Raw genomic sequence first — 19,363 nt, forward strand, 5'->3', positions numbered from 1 at the left:
GGGCAGCTGTTGACCGCAGGGTGCCCGGGCCGCTCCGCAGCTGCAGGGCCCTGTCGAGGATGGCAGCAATGCCRCGGTGCCCTGGGCCCGGGCCGGCTCTGTGGATAATCCACAGGCGGGGATTAAGCGCTGCGAGCGGCCCCGTGAGCCCTTGTGAAATGTCACCGGAGCCGTGTGGCACAGCTCCAGCAGCAGGCAGGCAGCGAGCTGGCCGCGGACRGGGACAAACCGAGCAGCTCTGATCCTCCAGAACTGCAGGACTGCCAGAGTCCGTACCCGGCAGCGCCCGACGCTGCTTGGAGTTGTTTCCCTGCMCAAACTGAAAATCCCCAAAAGCCACAGCTCGGATGGGGAGACTGCAAGAGAGAAAATAGCAGTCAAAACCTTAGACAGCTGATTGCAGTCCTGTCAGGCCGTTAGGTAAATTGGCAKCTGTTAATCAAAATTTTAATTAAAGAAACTATTAAGTGTGTGTTCATTTTAGCTTGTTTTTCTGAGTGTGTTCATCCGTGTAATTTATAAATCGGAGGGCAAACACATTSCTGTTGCAGCTCTGCGGATGGCTGGCTGTGGGCAGGATGGTCTGTGCTGTTCCATCTCAGCGCTGGAGGAAATGGGAAACACAGGCACAGCCTGCCTGTGTCAAGTGCAGTCATGTTTTTCATTTAAAAGGTTAAACGGCACAAACATTTTAGTTAGCACATCCTAATTACAGCACTGCTCCATTCTTTCAAAAGGAAGTGTGAAAAGGCTGGTAATATTTAATTTGAAAGACATTATTGTGCAGACACAGTAAGTCTGTGCCCTCGTTTGACTGTATTAGTGATTTCCCTTAGATTTTGCTGCAGTTATTTTTTAATTAGTGCATAGTTAACGTGGCCTGTGTTTTTAAACATGAAACAGTTGTTTTATGCCAATTGTGATTGACCAGTGTTAATGAAATAAGCAGCAATGATAATTTTTTATCCTTCAAAACTTATTAATGCCTAAAAATGTTAAATTGGGGTAAAATAATGTAAGGAATTGACCTCAAGAAGAAACCGAGTTATTTGTTTTCCATTACTGTTGCAAAATGATTGTTTACGTTCCAAGAGACTTCAAATTTTGGAACTTTGATAAACATTGCAATTCCTCACCACAGATTTGCTTCCCATTATCCTTTTCATCATGAAATATGAAAAAATTTTAAACTTTTAAAATTTTAAAATTATGTTAAAAATTTTGTGTTTAAACCCTCAGAACAGAAAGTGGGGTGGTAGCCGCTCAGGCAGAACCCCAACTGGATCCCTCATGGGCACTGCCCATAAGTGCAGAGTGTCCCGTGTGCCAAAGGGAAGCACATGGGTTGTCACATCCGTCGGGTGTGYGTGTGCTGAGACAGGTGAGACACGGGTGTGACAACAGAGGTGTGACAGCAGGGGCATGACATCAAAGAGAGCCCGGGAGCTCCTTCTCAGTTCCATCAGTCGGTGCTTCCTCGACTCTTCCTCACGAGAGGGGCTTTATAGTTGGCCAGTTCTAATAGCGATGTGCATGTTTATATTTTATTTTTTAATCTTACAAAGCTCTTGTGTGTTGTGGCAGTGGATGTTGCTACTTAGTTATGCAGTACATAAAAAAAAATTGTTCTCAGCGTCTTTTCATCCTATAGTTTGTTAATGACAAAACCAAAGAATGTGATTTCCTTAGCTGACATCASTATTTTTGTGTATGCCCTGTGATATTTCCTCTTCTTTCTATGCTCAAAACAAAGTCAATTCACTCTTCTTGATCTCTTTTGTGTGCAGAGCTTTCTATTTCAAGGCCTTTCTTTTACACCAATCTTCAGACCTTTATGAGTTAATCTTTAACCCCCGCTTTGTGTTTTGGTTCGCTAAGAGCTTTTAAGCAAGTTTTTATTGTCAGCATGTTGGGTTTTTTTTTGTAGCAGAACCAAGTCTGACAGTCAACATTCAACAATTACAGTTTGCTAGATGTAAAGAAATAGCTACAGGGGAAAATATTGAAATTCCTAATCTGGTGTGAATAGAAGCAATAGGAAAATGAAAGCCAGGCAGGGGAGCTAATCTGAAGTCATGACACAATATTATACTATGTGGTAAGGTCTTCTAAGGAACATTTTTGATGCTGAAGAGRAAGAACATGGTGTTTTAAGATGTAAACCTAATTTCTGGGTAGAGAATGGGCAGAGAGAGAGAAAAGCAGAAATTAGGTGGTGGTTCTTCTCTTCATTCTTAATTTGCATATTTCAACACACCATTCTTTATTAATCTCCTGTTTACCAAAGTTTTTATTAAACTTTGGAATAATGTTGGGGTGTGGTATTTATTTTGAACTTGCTTTATATTTTTTTTKAAAAACTGAAGCCTTTCATTAATGTCATTTGGGGTAAGCATAGACAGCTGGAAAACTRTTGTCTTGTATTTTTGAGAAAGCTGACCCATACTGCATCTTGAGGTGCTGCTGATCTGTACTGCTTACCTTTGTCTGTTTGATGCTCTTCCTTATCATCACTGTGGCTTTTCTGAAATTTATTTCAAATAAGAATTAATTTTTTTAATAGCAAACAAACAACTTATTAAATACCTACCTTTTAATCAGACAGTGCAGGTATTGTCATGTCATCAACAAGCTACTCAGAGATTACTGCTCATAATGGGGATGTTCTAATCTCCCCATGGCCCGATTACCATCTAAGATACTCTACTGTCYTTCTGTAATAACTTTGCCATATTTGTGTTCTGGTGCCTAACAGATTTACTAGACAGTTACTGACCACACTTCTTGGCAAGTTCACTGGGGAACTATACCAGAAGTTTGAGCTTAGATGTTAGGCCACGGTCTTTTTGAGATGTTAAAGCCCTGGCTTTTGGGTTTACCTGGGCTAAAAGGAGGATGGAGGAGGATGGGGTGAACATCCTTCTCTGGGTGGTGAGGGGAGGCATTCCAACAGCTGGTCTCCCAGGCTCCATCTTTTGCTTGTGGTTCTGCTCCATGAATAATTTAGTGTCCTGCCTCTATCAGTTTTCCCACATTGTTCTCAAGAGTTTTACTGGTCTGAGGGGGCTCTGAATAGCTGAAACAAACCTGATGAAAGTGTCCTTAATTCCACTTGGCCACTGCACAACACAGAAAGCCCCAGTCTGTCTGCAGGCTTGGGATGGCACTATGCTTGATGCTTCAAGGGCTGTTTTAGATCTCTTGGGGAAAACCCATGTATTTTAAGGAGGAATTTTAAATCCTGTGGAAATTGATTACAGAACTGCTTGTGTGCTGAATACAAGRGGGTTTGAAAGGATTAGTAACAAATAAGGAAAAATGGAAAAGCTGGTAATGAACAGAGTTGTGGAGATGCAGCAGTTGGGAAAGGGAAGTAYTTGAAGGTTATTTATTTAAATACATCAATTTATTGTTACATTCTTAATAGCTGTGTTTGCAATCTGTTTCTCCCTCTTTTCTGTGGTGGCAATCTTGGATGTCAGGGAGGTGTGCTGGGTTTGGGGCTGTTCTGCAGCAGCTACCAAAGAGGAGATGGCATTCCTGCCCAGGTAGTRTGTGCTGCTAAAGAATTTAAATCCATCCTGGCTATGCTGTAGTAATACCATAAAAAGCGTAATTTATCCTAAATTATAGTTACAGAATTATCTCCTCTTTGAAATGTTTTGAAGGACTGAAGTTGGCATTCAGAATCTTACTAGCGAGGGTGATAATTTTCCACTTCTCCCTCTGTTTTTTTCAATGGCAGCAACAAAACTGACCCTGCTTACACATAATCTAACACACCTTTATCTAACAAATTTTGCACCGTGATCACTTGTGAGTRGATTTCGGTTCTCCAAAATAAATGTCTAGAAAAACTATAAACTTACTGTGCTAAATATTTTTTCAAGTGAGGAAGTGCAAGATGTAAGGTTSCATCAGTATTGCTTAGCCACTGTCTGTATAAAAGATATTATATATGGCTGTTTCTTAGTACCACAAACATATGTGACTATCAGTTGGCTTCTTTTTGTGGTTTTGCTAATATTGAGTGATAAACAATAATATCAGCTGCCAGATGCAAAGCAATGTTGTTTTTTTTTATAAAACAGTAAGGCAGAGCATCTTAGGACACGAGATTGTGCTGGTGCCCATCAGACTTCAGTGGCCAWACTGGTGGCTTGGGCTCCATAAATATTCTAAGTATTCTATTCTGTAACCTTCTTGCTGAAGTGAAGAGGACTTTGTTCAGCTGCTCTCTGTTCAGCTAAAGGTGTAAGGTCAAACACCACCCAACTGAAGATGTTTGACCTTATCCTGACTTACAGTGGCACAGAACTGATGGGATGATTAAAGGGACATCAGTGGAAGATTAAGGCAGAATCCTTGGTATCTAGGTCCCGTGATTAGAGCRGGATAATGAAGCAGCAATAAGTGAGTGAGCAGCAGCTCAAGCTCCTGCWCAGACCAAGCAGCTGCACCCTGCCAGGATGGCTGCAAAGGAAGAGTAATTTGCCTGCTATGCCTGTGATTGTTTTAGCTCCTGGTTTCTCCTGCAAAATCCTCATGGACCTCATTTTTTTTTTCTTTGATCTTTATCRTGGTGAGATCAGAGTGATGGTGGGCTAGAGCTGCAAAAGGGATTTTAGTWGCTTGCTGAGTGAAATCTGGAGCTATGTTGAGGTGCCCTTCCAYAGCAGTGTCTGCTCTGCTGTCGTGTCATGTCTCTGATCTTCCTGGAGAAATGAGAAGACCAAGTCATTAGCTCTCCACAGCTACTCTAGGAATGGAATACTCTTACTGACAGAATATAATTTTTTTATCCTCAGGAAAAGGWATTTGTTTTAATATGCCTGTCTTAATTTCTCAAATGACAAGTCACACAGAAGCTCAGTATGATGGAGAAAAGGACAAGTTTGCTTTAAGTTTCACTTAAAGTTACACTTTTTGTGATACAGGCATGAAACAACAATWGCTTAAGGGTAAAGGGGRSTTTATGCTTTGTTTCARCATTCACATCTAATCCTATAGTCTRAGCTATACTCKTACTCTAAACAATACACTTACCTATGTTAAATTTTTTCCTGAATGTTCCCTGAAGTTCAGTGTCTGACTGAACTCATCTCATGTGTGCTCTCCTGGGTGTGCTTCATTTTTACCRTGGCTGCACCAGCACTGACACAGGGCACTTTGACTTTTTGCCCAGTGCTTACGTAAGGAGTCGGTATAAAAAAAAATGGGTTTATGAAACTTGATCTGTACATCTTGTATTTGTTGCCCAAAGCTATTAATTGTTGCCCGGAGAGAATGAACAGCACAAAACATTTCCGAGATTTTAGGGAATAAGTGTAGACCTGGGAGGAATAATTTGAAAATTTTTAAGAGTATTGTTGCTCCTAAATAATTTTTTAATTAATTTTTTTKTAAGCAKGCAGCAAAKAAAGCAGCATGTTACAAAAAATCAAATTTTTTTTCTATAAAAGGGTATCTTCTTTTATTATAGCAATAAGTTATGAATCATAGTAAGCCCAAGTTTTTACTCAAAGATAGAAGAATAAGCAGTAGTAGCCAAACATGGTGAGAAGCTTTCTTTTTTTTTTTTTTTTTTTTTTTTTTTTTTTTTTTTTTTTTTTCTGCCCCTTCCAGGTTTTTTTTTTTCATTTTGTCAGGGATTACTGCATGTTCAGTAGGAAATACAGAATGGAAAATAGGATTTTTAAACCAAAGAAAACTGACAGCCAGACTAAGGGCTGGTTGAAGCATTTTTAAGCTCTGGAAAAGATTTGTATTATCAATGTCAATTTAATCAGGAAGTTCTGTGTCCTCTAGCATGATGCATATATAGTTCTTGCTCAGCTATGGTACAGAGATGTTGTGTTYTTCCAACTTGATAGTTAGTACTTATCCTGGTCATGGAGCAGCGACATCCTTTGCTGGGATGTCATCTTTTCACAGCTTTTTAACTCTATCCAGCCCTTCTTCATTGTTTCACAAATATAAATGCAAAGATATTTAGGGAGGAGTTTATCTGTTCAGTATTGAACACAGCTTTCATTTTAGATCAGGTTCGTCCCAGTGCTGTGGCATCTAGGAAGACTTTCTGGTTCTTGTCCAAAGCCAAAACTTAAATTTTTGTGATATTTAAAAAGCAAAAGAAGCCACCAAAAAAAAATCAACAGAAAAAGCTAAACAACAATAAAGCCCCTCCTTCCCCTACATTTTAGTGTTTTGAATCACCGTACACAGGTGCAGAATTGAAAATATCACTTTGATGTGTTGTATAAGCAAGCATGACAGAAAAAAATTGTTTTCCTCTCAAGAGTTATGTGAAGGGAAGAGATGTGTATGCCAACTTTTAAAATTTGAAAACTCAACACCTGGAGATAGTTATATTTTTCAATGTTTTCAGGCTGAGTCAGAATTAATGACAAATGGGAACTATGGTAAWTTGGCAGAAGATTAGTAGAATTTATTATTATAATATGCTTAGCATRAAAAGCATGGTGGCCTTGATTATTCAGTGACAGTTTGTGTAGTAATTTTTTCCAGTAAAAGTCTGTATCAGTCTGTCAATAACTATACTCATTATTTCAAATATGCTATGCTTAACACTTTCTAGGCTCAGAAATAATATTRGTTTTCTCTGTCAGGATGAGACTTAGTGCTCTTCACATGATTTGCAAAACAGATCTCAAGCAGATTTTACTTCAAACCATTAATTTTATAAAAAGACTGAAACATTAAATATGAGCAAATTGTAGTGGTAGCCCTACCTCAACTTGTACATATGCCAACAAAAAAACAGGTCTAGGCAGGTTATGAAAAATCAGCTGAAAATTCTTCTTGTTTTGTTGATAGACAACACAAGTTGTGGCTATACACAGAAGTGGTAAGTGAAGATTTCACAGCCCTGCAATGTTACAATACCCTTTCAGAAATTGTCCCAGAATTCTAGAACAAGTTCATTTGATGGTTTTGTTTTTTTCTTTCTGTGTATAGAAATCCTCTCTGAGATGTAGGCTGTAACTTTGGTGTGTGATCAGCCATTAGCCTTAGTTCTCTTAGGTAATTTTTTTTTATTATTGCCAGTTTAAAACACGTTTATATTAAACATTCATGCAAATAGCAGTAGCATCTCAGTTTGGTGCCAGAACAGTGCCAGTTAAAGCTGCCAGAAGATAAGTGTTCCTATCATCCAGATTAATAGCTGAGATTATTATTTTGTCCAGTCTTTTCTTCTTGATGATGGAATGCAAGGAGAGTCTCAGTCATATTCTAGTCCCTTTTTCTTTTCATCTGCTAGGTTTTTTCCAGAAAGTAACACTCTCACTTCCTTTAAAAAGCAAAAGGCATCACAACAAACTCCCAGGGATTGCATTAGTCATCCATTGGCTTATTGGAGGTTATTTGTAACTGTGATAAGCACTTGGGTTTTGAATTTTCTAATATACAGAACGTAGAAGAGTATTGAGCAATGTTTCTCATTATCTTAGGGTAATCTCTCAGGGTGTAACATCACTGAACTATTGGCTCTCAAACAGTAACTTAACAGAGCTGCTCAGGGATTCTTGCCATTTCTATAAAAAGCCATTTGGCAATAAGCTTTGAATCATATTAGAAGCACAGGCATTTACTAGAACATAAATATGCTAAAATATTTCATTTACAGACTGTTCASTGGCAGCTGGTTCTAGAAAACTAAGTGGATGATTTTAATAACTAATGGTTTTAAATACAATTTTAAAGCAGTTGTTCCTTGAGGTGGGTGATAAGTTACTGTATTTGTTTGGTTTTTTGGTTGAGAATTTCACACTCGAYTTCTCAGCTTTTTGGTAATTACCCATTCAGAAGTGATGACTATTTTGCAATTTTTTTTCAGTAGGTTTATTAGGTGGTTTGAATCTGTTTTTGCAGTTAAACAGAGAAACACACAGGAGTTGGTCAGTTTATTTCTTAATCTAAGCTCTATATTTATTCATTATTTTAATTTTTCCGAGCTAATGAACATATTTCAAATGCTGGTTAGCCATCACTTGAGTGACATGTTATTGCTCTATTTAAGATTGGGGGAAATAGGTCATACAAGCAGAACACAGATGTACTAATTTACATTTCCAGAGTGCTGCAGGCTTCTGCACAGGTTGCTCTAAACTTGGCTGTCACTCTTGGGTGTAGTTATAACGTCATGAGTAGCCTGCTGCTTTCACAGTTCAAAATCTGTAAAGTGATCCTAAGATTGATCGGTGGTGGATTTGGGCACCTTTACCAATACTTGGCTGTGAAAGAGATGTCACCACTGCCTTTGCACTCCCCTGACAGACCTTTCTTGTGTCTCTTAGATCTGTGCTTTGTGTTTGAGTACCAGAAGTGTCTCGTAAGCAGGTTTTGATTATATCGATGGAGGAATCACAGGTGTCTGAGTATCAGTGAGCACACAGTCCATTAGTATGTCTGTGTGGGCAGAGCTGGAACTGACTGGTGTTTTGAAAATTCATGGTTTTAGAGAAATACCTTTACAATAGACACTGGTTTACCTGAAATGGTGCTAGCAAGATGSAAGTGTTCATGGTTTGGTGTTAATTAAATAATACGTTCAGTTGTCAGAATCTGACCACTCTTAATTCAAATACTCAGGTTTTTGTAGAATAATGTCTGTTGCTGCTTTTGGTGTTGCTGCTAAATAGAAACGAGGGAAAAAAACACAACCAAACTAAAAACARCAATGCTCAAAAACACCAATGCAGGTCAATATTTGAGCTGTTGTTCTCAGAGGTGTTCCATACTGAAGKTCTAGCAGATCATACCAATAGTTTRTCATGAAGTATAAGTGAAAATRTTGGAWTCARTGTAATTGTTGACTATTAGGACAYATACTTACMGATAATTCTTTAAGGGAATGTGAGATTAAAGTTTGCCTGGCCTGAGGATAGTGTCTCTTGGCTTTCGTGTGTCTGAGGTCCAGAGTTGATTGTCCCTTGCTTTTTGTTTGAGATGGGGGGAGAGCTGAGCTTTAGTRGCTGAGGAATAAAGCTCCCAAAGCTTAAAGAGACTCTGGTAACCCTCTGGAGACCAGCATTGAGTGGAACCTCATGGATTGCAGAGAGGCTTGAATCCTCTATGCTCTGTGTGTGGCAGGGGACCTCCCAARCCAATAAAGGAAAAATGTTAATGGAGTAAATGACAACATGAAGTATTTACGAATTCTTTCTGTATGGGAGCTTAAAACCCCTTTTCACTCTTTCAGAAAGAAGACACAGCTCCTCCAGCAAGCCGCCTTTGACTCCTCCCTCCTCTTCAGTATTTTCCCTCATTTCATCTTTCCCTTCAAAAAACAAAGGTAGCAGTGGAAGTGGGAGCAATCGTTCATCCAGTGGAGGTACTAGTGCATCATCATCAAATTCCAAGTTGTTGAAATCACCCAAAGACAAGCTGCAGATCAGCGGAAACAACAGGTTAATGCATTCGGTACAGCACAGCAAAGTTCCCCATGACAAAATGTGAGTATGCCTTTTGACACAGAATTAAATGTTATTACTTGCATAGATGCTGCTATATCAAGGGAGTTTCMTTTTGTTTCAGAGGGTTTTTGGTTTAAGAGAAAATCACTTTAAACTACTCCAGATCTTTTCCTGCAGCCTAGTCAAAGATTGTAGATAAAGTTCATAACTGTGTTGAAGAAGAACTTTTGAAAAGCTGCATCTTAAATCACCTTGAATAAAGGTCACTTTAGTAGAGGCTCCTAATTCTTTGATGTAATCTGCATACTTTGATCATAAGGGAATTTTAGCTCTGATTCAGGTGATTTTTGACCTGCACATRTGAGATAACAGCACTGCTGATAAAATTTACTGACAAAGAGAACGGTGCATTCCTCGCTGAATGTAATGGGTCCAGTGCAGTTGCTTTGGTGATACTCTCTGTCCATGAATCCAAATAATGGTTTCTGAAGTCCCTGGACACTSTGAAATGTAAGGGAAATGGGGAAAAAGAGGACAGAAGAGATTATGAACATCATAAAAAAAAGTAAAAATTAAAAAGATCATAGGAGAAAGGTCTACATTTGTATTGGGAATAGATCAGATATTGTTGAATAATAACATTTTAACTAATTTTTTTTTTCAATTTTCCTCCCTTTGTTTTTCATAAATAACAGTATGACTCCATCTGTCAAAGTGGAAAAGATTCATCCAAAGATAGATGGTGCCCAACTGAAAGCTGCTGTTGGTCCAACTTGTTCTACTACTGTGAGTTCCTCAATAAAGACTGGCCTTAATTGTCCCTCAATACCAAAGCCACCCTTGCCTTCCCCTGGACAGATACTGAATGGTAAAGGTCTTCTCTCTGTGCCTCCATTTTTGGAAAAGAAACCTGAAGAAAATACGAATAATAGGAAATTTTTACATAAAAGATTGTCAGGTAATTATTTTTAATTATTATTAGCTATATTCCTTTTAGCAGAAATACCTATCAAGAAATAAGTTCCAGAAGTAAATTAAAACTTCTGTAATACTCTAACTAGTAGAGGTTATTTTAATTTTATAATTTAAATCTATAATTTGACATACACTTTAAGGATGCAAACACCTTGAAATAGGCGTTTTCTTTCAGAAATCTGTACAGATCTCAAAGGCCTATCAGTTCTGACAGTTTAAAATTACATTCTTCTACTATCTCTATAAAGATTTTAGTTGCCTTCTTTCTATATGGAAGGTCTAAATAATGGAAAATGTAAACTACTGGCACCTCATGAACACAAAAATGGAAACCCAGTCTGCCCTTTACACTTTTTAACAATTATTTTGAGTGTTAATAGAATGGTAGAAAAGTTCTTGATACCAAAGCCAACAAGCAAAAACCTGCCATTTGTTTGTCACRATCCATAATGATGGTGATCTCTACTCCCAACAGGCAACATCAAATCCTCCTTTGGAGTCACTCTTGTAGACTTGAGATCTGTACTTCAGCGCACCATAAGCATTCTGAGACTGTAGAAAAGTCATTTGTACAATTTTATTGTGCATTTTTATATGTACATTTGCCTGCATCATAATTGAAAAGTGTCTAATATGGTTAATTTTTATAATGAAATTAAATGTTTGTGTTTCAAAATGCCTTTTGATAACTTTTCAATATTTTATGTCCTTGACAGAGAGAGAATTTGATCCTGATATATACTGTGGTGTTATTGATGTGGAAACCAGGAAACCTTGTACTAGGTCTTTAACATGCAAGGTAGGATATCTGAATCAGAATAAGATTTTCTGAAGTTTTTGTTCAAATTCCTGGGGCATGTGATGGAAAATGGAGAACTGCAAGTGTTTGCTGTCAGCAATTATCATTGTAAGTGGTACCTCTAAAAACATGTTTCCCAGAACCAAGAAGGAATTGTTTTTTGAAGTTCAGTTAATTATTTATTCAAAAATAATTTTAAAGTAACCTGGAGAATTGTATTTTTGTATAAACCCTTTAAACATGGGACAGACCATGCTATTCCACATGTAGGCAAAAGGGAGCCAGCATGTTCCTCTCTCTGGGGCTAATCTTTGGGTTGTAGACCATGAATTTTAAAATTCCTCATAAGCATTGAAAATATTGTTTATGCAGGATTGAAATAATTCAAGCTCTTCCCCTCTCACACCCCCTCCTCTCCCYCAGCAGTCTGCAGCAGGTACTTGGTAGGAATTTGTGTAAATGCTAATGCTGCTGGAGGTACTGCTCCAGCCAGCTCCTRAAAGAGCCATGGAGCACGCCTAGAGGTCAAACTCTAAATTAAACAATCCATAAAATCTTTCAGTCAGACAAAATGTATCCTCTGGCTCCAAAATCCTGGGGAACAGAGGGCTGGTACTGGGTTCCAAGGAACAAAAATYTTGATCCCCTGTGTTTGCTGCTCTCCTGCAAAGCAGCTCTACCTTCAGTTTGGGAAGCGTCTGGTAAATAAACCACCTACAGAACAAAGGTAAAGTGAAGCTGGCACTAATGACCCAGAGGAACTGAACTTGAACACATTGCCCTTTTGGAATTACAGAGGGGAGGAAGTTGTTTTGCTAATAGAGGAGGGAAAAGCTGCTAGATTTTACAAGAGAAATAGGCAAATCAAAAGTGAAAAAGAGRAAGTAAAACATTTCTCATCAATTCCTCAGAATATACCTACTCATGAAATACTTTTTGGAATTTTTATTTGTGTCTGAATTATGTGACAAAAATTTTTGCCTACTAAAATGAACCAATTCAAGTCCTTTGTGCCATATTAAAAAGGTATTGTGTGTGATTTTAACAATTCAGAAAAATAGCTTCCATTTGTTTCACCTTACTTAAAATTTGTGCCATTTATGCACATACAGGTCTCATTGTGTGTAGTGTTCAGGATACTCAAAGAACTTTGAGTCCTGACTGACTCTGGATTCTGCTGGATGTTTTGAATTCCTTAATATCTATTTGATTACATTAGTTTTCAAGGAATATATTAGTATATGGAAGGCAGCAAAGTACTTTTATAAATATTTTTCAAGTCTCCCATTAGAAGTCTGATTTTAAACATTGTCATGTTGAATATTTTCCTAAGTAAGAGTAAATATTTTTTCTATTTGGTTTTGCAGGAGTTGGCAATTGCGATATCAATGTAAGAAAAGGTTTTCGGTTCTAGTTTTAAACTTATTAAAAATTTGGCAGTTTGGTTTTTAAAAGSTTTGAAAGAAGCCTCTTACTGAATTGCTGGTTTTGTTATTCTGTATCAAACAGGGATCTAATTATGCACCAAGCAATTTTAAATCTGGTTTTCTAAGTCATATTTCCATTTGTTTATTAAACCAGGAGTGTGATGATTTTCTCTGTTTTGGAGCTCTARACACGTGTTTTGAGTGTTTGACTTCCACAAATGTCATAGCCCGGGATTAATGATTTATTCCTGTTCTRCAGACACATTCCTTAACCCAGCGGAGGGCTGTACAGGGTCGAAGAAAACGATTTGATGTGTTATTAGCTGAGCACAAAAGCAAAACCAGGGAAAAGGAACTTCTTCGACATTCGGATCATCATCAGCAGATGCCCCCTCTCAGGGAACCACATCCCTCACCTACTAAAACTTCCCAGGAGCTGCACCAAAATTCTCATGGAGTTACTCTTACAGAATCAAAGCCTTTATTACCTAATAAACCCAAACCTCACCCCCCCAGTCTTCCAAGGTAAGGAAAATCTGCAGATGCAGTGGTATGAAATGCATAGCGGGAGCTTGRTGAGGTGGCTTTTGAGGGAGCGATATGGATGGGGCAGTGTGTTTGCTCCAGGCCTGGTGCCTGGCTGCAATTAGYAATTACCTGCTGAGGGTAATTCCTGGCGAGGAGGAGATGATGTTTGAAGTAGTAAAAGCTGACTTGCATCAATGGAAGCAGTTAAGCAACAATTGGGCAACGCTGCTTTCCCAGGGGTACCACCATAGCCTGTCCTCCCCTCTGCAGATTATGGACAATACCAGGGATCTGTTAATGCAGATTTCTTTCTCTCAATCATAGTAAATACTTAAAGGGTGGAATTTTTAGCTAGACTTGGTTCAGTAACACCTGGGTACTGCTTGTTTTTCCCAGGCCTCCAGGCTGTCCAGCCCAGCACAGTGGAAATGCCCCCAGYGAGTCTCCTTCTGTCCACGAGTCCCCGCACCCTCCCTTGCCTGCCGCTGAGCCAGCATCTCGGTTATCCAGTGATGAGGGAGAATGTGATGAAAAAGAAGAGCCTGTTGAAAAACTGGATTGTCATTATTCAGGTCATCATCCTCAACCAGCCGCTGTATGTTTTCAAAGTTAACCTTGCTCTCTCCCTGGGGTTTTATGGGTTGTTTTCTGCGGAGTATGTGATTTTTTTTTTTTTTTTTGCTATATTTTGAGAAAATTATTTTGTGGCCTAGTAGGCGGTGAAGATTTAACTAGTAACAAAATAAACATGCTAAAAAAATGTGTTCATAGCTCACTTCCCCAATCCAAAAGAAACCAAAATGCCAGAATACTAAAGATGAAATTGCTAACTGCTCTAAAGGGCTGTGGTTTTGGAATAAGGATATGTAACACCGTCTTTTTGGTACGAGTCTCTTATTGGACTCCCCCCCTCCACACCCACACACATTTTTACTCAAGTTACCAACGTCACATTAAAGGTAGCAGTAAGGTATTTTGATGTTTAGATCWTGACAAAAGCTAGTTAGTCTAACTAAAAGCAAATGTATTGCCTGGATATCTAATTATATCCTTTTCTTAAAAAAGCAAAGTGCAGATAGCTGGTAGGTCCTCAGAAGTAGATGTTACATAAATATGTGTGTGTGTMTATAATGTTTATACATAAACAGACACACTGCTAAACTTCTCTTTTTAATCAGAGGAATTCACCTTTGACTCTTTCTATTAAACATGAGAGTATCAGAAGAGAGGAAAATTATCTCAATATACCAAGGCCAAAAATTTRAAATAGTTGTTAGGTCATAGACATAAAAACTCTAATTTATATTTTTTTATTTTCTACTTAAACATCTAAAAGTGTATTTATTATAAACAAATAGTTATTCAGGGAGTTGTCATTGAAAATAGAAAACGTCAATAAAAATMATGTCTTTTCAGTTTTGCACATTTGGTAGTCAGCAAATTGGAAGAGGTTATTACGTGTTTGACAAGCGGTGGAACCATATTCGATGTGCACTTGACTTCATGTTGGAGAAGCATCTTAATGCACAGATGTGGAAGTGAGTAGAAGTGAAAGAGTTCTTATTCTTCTTGGTGTTTGTAGAAGAAAGTGGAACCTGTGATTCTAGTTAAAGAACTATAATCTTGTGTTTACATGGAAGGCTGATGGTTTATGCTTTACATTTTTTACAACAATTAACTATCAATTAAATAAAATCGCTCAGTGGCATCGATCAGCCCCAAGATATGATCATTTTAAGGTAGTCTTGTTGCACTGGGTATTTAGTCTGAGGAAYGGTGGCTGTGTGGGGTTTGATCTGTGTGTTTCTGTCCACCTGCAGGAAGATTCCTCCAGCATCCAGTAACACAGCATCAGTCCGTGCCCCACATCGGACCAACTCGATGCCTGCTTCTCAGCACGGTGTCAGTGCAGCAGGGTTCCTCTTACCCACCACGGTTATGTCATCGCCGGCGCTGGTCTCTCCTTCCTGCGTGTCTCTGAACAGCAAATCGGTACCATCCCACGGGACGACACTAAATGCCAACCCCGCTGCTTTGGGTGCAGTGGATCCTGTCTGCAGTATGCAATCGAGACAAGTGTCTTCATCCCCTTCAACACCTACAGTGCTTTCCTCTGTACCTTCACCTATGCCCAGCAAACCTCAGAAAATGAAATCCAGCAAATCTTTTAAACCTAAGGAATCTTCTGCTGGCAGTGGCACCTGTAACAGCACCGGCAGCGTCAGTAGCAGCGGCGGCTCAGGAAAGAAGCGTAAAAACAGTTCCGCACTGCTCGCACCTTCTCATTCCACAGAGTCCTTTAGAAAAAACTGTGTGGTTAACTCTGGAAACTCTGGGACCTCCTATCATCCGTCGGTGACAGCTTCGTCCCACAGCGTTGGCCTCAACTGTATGACTAGCAAAGCTAACTCTGTTAGCCTCAAACATGACCAATCAGGGAGGGGTCCTCCGACTGGGAGCCCTGCAGAATCCATAAAGAGAATGAGTGTGATGATGAACAGCAGCGACTCCACGCTCTCCTTAGGGCCGTTTGTTCATCAGTCCAGTGAGCTGACTGTAAATTCACACAGCAGTTTTTCACATTCACATACTTCCCTTGACAAATTAATAGGAAAGAAAAGAAAGTGCTCACCTGGTTCAAGCAGCATCAACAGCAGCAGCAGCAAATCAAACAAAGTTGCCAAATTGACATCGGTGAACAATGTTCATGCAAAACACACTGGTGCAATCCCAGGGACGCAAGGACTGATGAACAATTCTCTGTTTCATCAGGTAGGAAATAYTGTCTAGAACTAAGCCAGCATGAAATACCTCCTCAAGTGCTTGTATTACAAGTATTAAATAGGTAGCTCAAGTAAAAGGTGGTTCTTCTTCTTGTCCACTGCTCATTTTGAGTGTTCTTGTGGTAGGTACATTTATGCAAGACTTTTATAAACATTCTAAAACAAAAGGCTACACTTCATGAAAGAAACCTTAAGTGGGATATTTCAAGTTCCTTAGGTGCTRTTGTCTGTGAATTGCTTTCAGATGAAAATTATTCCTCTTATTTTTAATATAATTTTAGAAGTGAATCTTGCCAGCCTGCTGTGGAACTGAGCTGTGTGCCTCAGCCTGACTCCTTGTCTCTGTGTCAGGAATAAACATTCWACAAAGTGGAACATAATGGTGCTGATAACAGAACTGTCATAGTGTGATAAAATAATCCTATTATCCCAAGGTGTCATTGWCTAACTTCTTAGTAATAATGAGATTAAATATTATAAATCAGATAATAAACCTTTTTAGTTTAGGTAAGGCAAGCAGATATGCTATGAAGCAAGCAGATCTCATGATCCCATTTTAAAAACTAGTTTGGGATTTTAATTTTTTTAAACAAATGTCAATGGAAAAGTAGTGCATTCAGGATTAAAAATCCAAGAAACTTGGTTTAATATGCTGCAAAGAAAGTGAAATCTGTGTACCTGGAGAGCCATGAGGTCAGTAAGAGCTTTTTCTGAGTGGTTTCTTAAYTTTCAGTTTCAACCACAAAGGAAGATTTTCACCTTTATTTTTCAACTTTACTGTGTTTACTTAACCAAAAAAAAAAGCCTTCAGATAGATGAATCTATTTTTGGACTTCTGTAATAATTATTATTTTTAACGATGCAATATAAGTAAAGGAGAAATACAATTACAGTGAGGTAAGGAAGGAAATGGTGGCTGAAACCATTCTAAATTTGAAGAGCTTTAGTTGAGGATTGTCAAGATTCAGAGAAGCCAACCTCATGATGGTTCATTGTACCTCCAATTTTCCTGCAAATGTGCCCTTGTTAGCCATAAAATGTGTTTGTTTTCAGTTCTGTGACAGGCTGGCTCACTGCTCCTTCTCTCTTTTCTTGCCCCCAAGCCAAAGGCCCGTCCCTGATAGCTGAAGGCACCACGGTGAGAAACAAACTGGACAGTTTTCACTACAAGCAAAACCTCCATCTGGATTTCTGGACTCCAAGATGCCTTGAGTTTTCCCAACTTCCCATGGTCCTCAGGTGTGGAAATCTACTGGACTGTCACTTAAACAAGGAATTTCCCTGAAGCCATGTCTGTAGCAGCGAATATACTAGAAATGGACACTGGATGAAGTTCAGCCACATAATTGCTCTTATCAGTGTTAACAGTGGTCTGGACTGTTTGCTACAAATCTGTGAGATTTTCCTTACAGGAGTACATCATCTTGCCACTATTTGACATAGTTTGGCTGGGCAAACGAATGTTTTCTGGGGGGAAATAAAGGTTACTGTGGACTTATTTTTATACTGATGGTGTCTTTTGTAGGTGATAGCTAACCAGACAGACACCCTCAATGGAGAGGACCCCGYGACAAGGGGAAAAATGTGTGAGGCACAATGGAAAGAAGCCCTCAAGAAGGGAATATGGCTTTAGTGTTTTTATAGCAATGTTCCTTAATGGAATATAWAAAAATAGCACAATTCAAAAAATAGTCTGTTTTGCCCAGCCTTTTGCAGGTAATTTGGGATAAGAAGCTATCAGGAGTTTAAAACAAAACAAACCCAACAAACCCAGAAAAACTTGTTTGAGGCCATTGCTCAGAAAACAAGTATAAAAATGTCATAGTTGTGTGATACAAAACCTATTTTCTATTCTTTTGAATGAGATTTGATTGTGGAAGAAAAGTTAACTTTGTTCTTTAAAAACTCCAAAAATATTGAACAGACAAAGGCAAATAACCTCTAAAACTATGCCCAAAGAACGTATTTATTGACCTATACTGTATACCACAGGCCTTTGTTTTTAAAAAAAAAKTAACTGTATTGATGAAATTAGGCTGGATTTGTCTTCCAGCTGCTGAAATCAGCCCTTTTAAAACTAAGTTTTTGAARTATTTAAATATTTTCTATCAACCATAAAAGTCAGTTTCTTTCTGCTTTGTTTGTGTAATGAAATTGTTGATGTACRATGCCTTCCACCACTCAGTAAGATTTTTCTTTTGGTCAGAATTCTGGAATAAATGCCAATTTGACAGCAGAGTTCACTGTGAAACACAGGTTTGTGTGTCACAGTCATCCCAGGCCCACCCAGGCTTTATGAGCACAGGGGGCTTTACAGTTTTGTATAATCCAGCCAATTTTTATGAAGTATTTTGTCTTGCTTCAAAACACCTCAAAAATGAATTTTGCTAAAGGGCTCATTGTATTATGGTTTGACTCATCTGGATGTTTTTGTTAAGTTTTTAAAYATCAGGTAAAGGCTCAAAACTGACTTAACTTTTATTAAGGGGCAAAGCAAAGGAAGATGAAATCCTAACCAAGAAGATTTTTTTTTCTGCCTTAAAGGGGCACCAGCTATTGCTGAGAAGAGACAATCTGAGCCTGTCCAACTGTTCACGTAGCCCAGCCTTCTCCCCATTCTGGTGGCAAGTAGTAAGTACATCAGGGAATCCAAAGCCACTCTGAGTAGCAGTTGCTTAGTTGTTTACCTAACGWTGCTTTCAGTTTCTCCTGAACTTCCTATGAAATCATTGTTATATAGCAAAACAACAAGAAGCCTCTATGCAGACACTTTAGCTTTGAATTGATACAAAAGATCACACTGAGAAAGCAATGTACTGGAGACTCTTATTATGCAAACTTAAAAAACAGTAGACAACTTTTCAGGAACAAAAGGATTTGTATTTAATAGGATGCCCTGTTGAAAGGATTGTTAGAACTGCGATTGGTTTAAAGTAAAAGGAACCAAAGTGAAACGCCACAAAGAGAAATCCAAGCATATTAAATCCTGCACGTTTGGAGAGAAATCCATGCTCTGATGAAGTCCCTGGGGCAGAGCTTCCACTTCAGGATAGCATCAGTCACAAGTGCAATTTGACTCTTGGTAGAAACAAAGGTAAAGGAAACAAAATTTTGGCAAGATTGGACRCTGGCGAGTTTGTGATCGAACTCTCCTCTGGTTTTTAAGGTTCTGTTGATCTGAAAGCAAAATGGCAAATTTGTGCTCCTTCAGTAGCGTGCAGACGTGTACAAAGTGAATTCCTGATGGCTGCTCCCACAGAGCCGTGTGGGCTGGAGCCACTGGGAGCAAAGAGTCYGAGTGTAAATTCTGTCTGCCCTTATAGACCTGCTCTAAATATTATGTTTTAGATCTTGGTTATAAGCAGAACATTGTTCCTGAAGCTTTTATTGTCACATAGTTCGTACTGTAAATAA

General features: G+C 38.7%; 1 protein-coding gene across 4 annotated transcripts in view; it reads left to right on the forward strand.

The window, feature by feature from the left end:
- The window catches only part of ATXN7 (ataxin 7), an 82,238-nt gene extending 65,097 nt beyond the window's left edge, over nucleotides 1–17,141 (forward strand). For all 4 annotated transcript variants that reach the window (XM_057375328.1, XM_057375327.1, XM_057375330.1 and 1 more), the window contains 8 exons: nucleotides 9,224–9,476; nucleotides 10,133–10,395; nucleotides 11,129–11,211; nucleotides 12,898–13,163; nucleotides 13,563–13,761; nucleotides 14,583–14,704; nucleotides 14,987–15,938; nucleotides 17,053–17,141. In XM_057375328.1, coding sequence (XP_057231311.1) covers nucleotides 9,224–9,476; nucleotides 10,133–10,395; nucleotides 11,129–11,211; nucleotides 12,898–13,163; nucleotides 13,563–13,761; nucleotides 14,583–14,704; nucleotides 14,987–15,938; nucleotides 17,053–17,070 — 2,156 coding nt within the window. In that variant the 3' untranslated portion in view covers nucleotides 17,071–17,141. The remainder of the gene's footprint in view (nucleotides 1–9,223; nucleotides 9,477–10,132; nucleotides 10,396–11,128; nucleotides 11,212–12,897; nucleotides 13,164–13,562; nucleotides 13,762–14,582; nucleotides 14,705–14,986; nucleotides 15,939–17,052) is intronic.
- Nucleotides 17,142–19,363: the final 2,222 nt, after the last annotated feature.

The sequence above is a fragment of the Malurus melanocephalus genome, unplaced genomic scaffold (genome assembly GCF_030028575.1).
Source record: "Malurus melanocephalus ecotype Western Australia unplaced genomic scaffold, MMel_1.1 scaffold_245, whole genome shotgun sequence".
Taxonomy (NCBI): Eukaryota; Metazoa; Chordata; class Aves; order Passeriformes; family Maluridae; genus Malurus; species Malurus melanocephalus.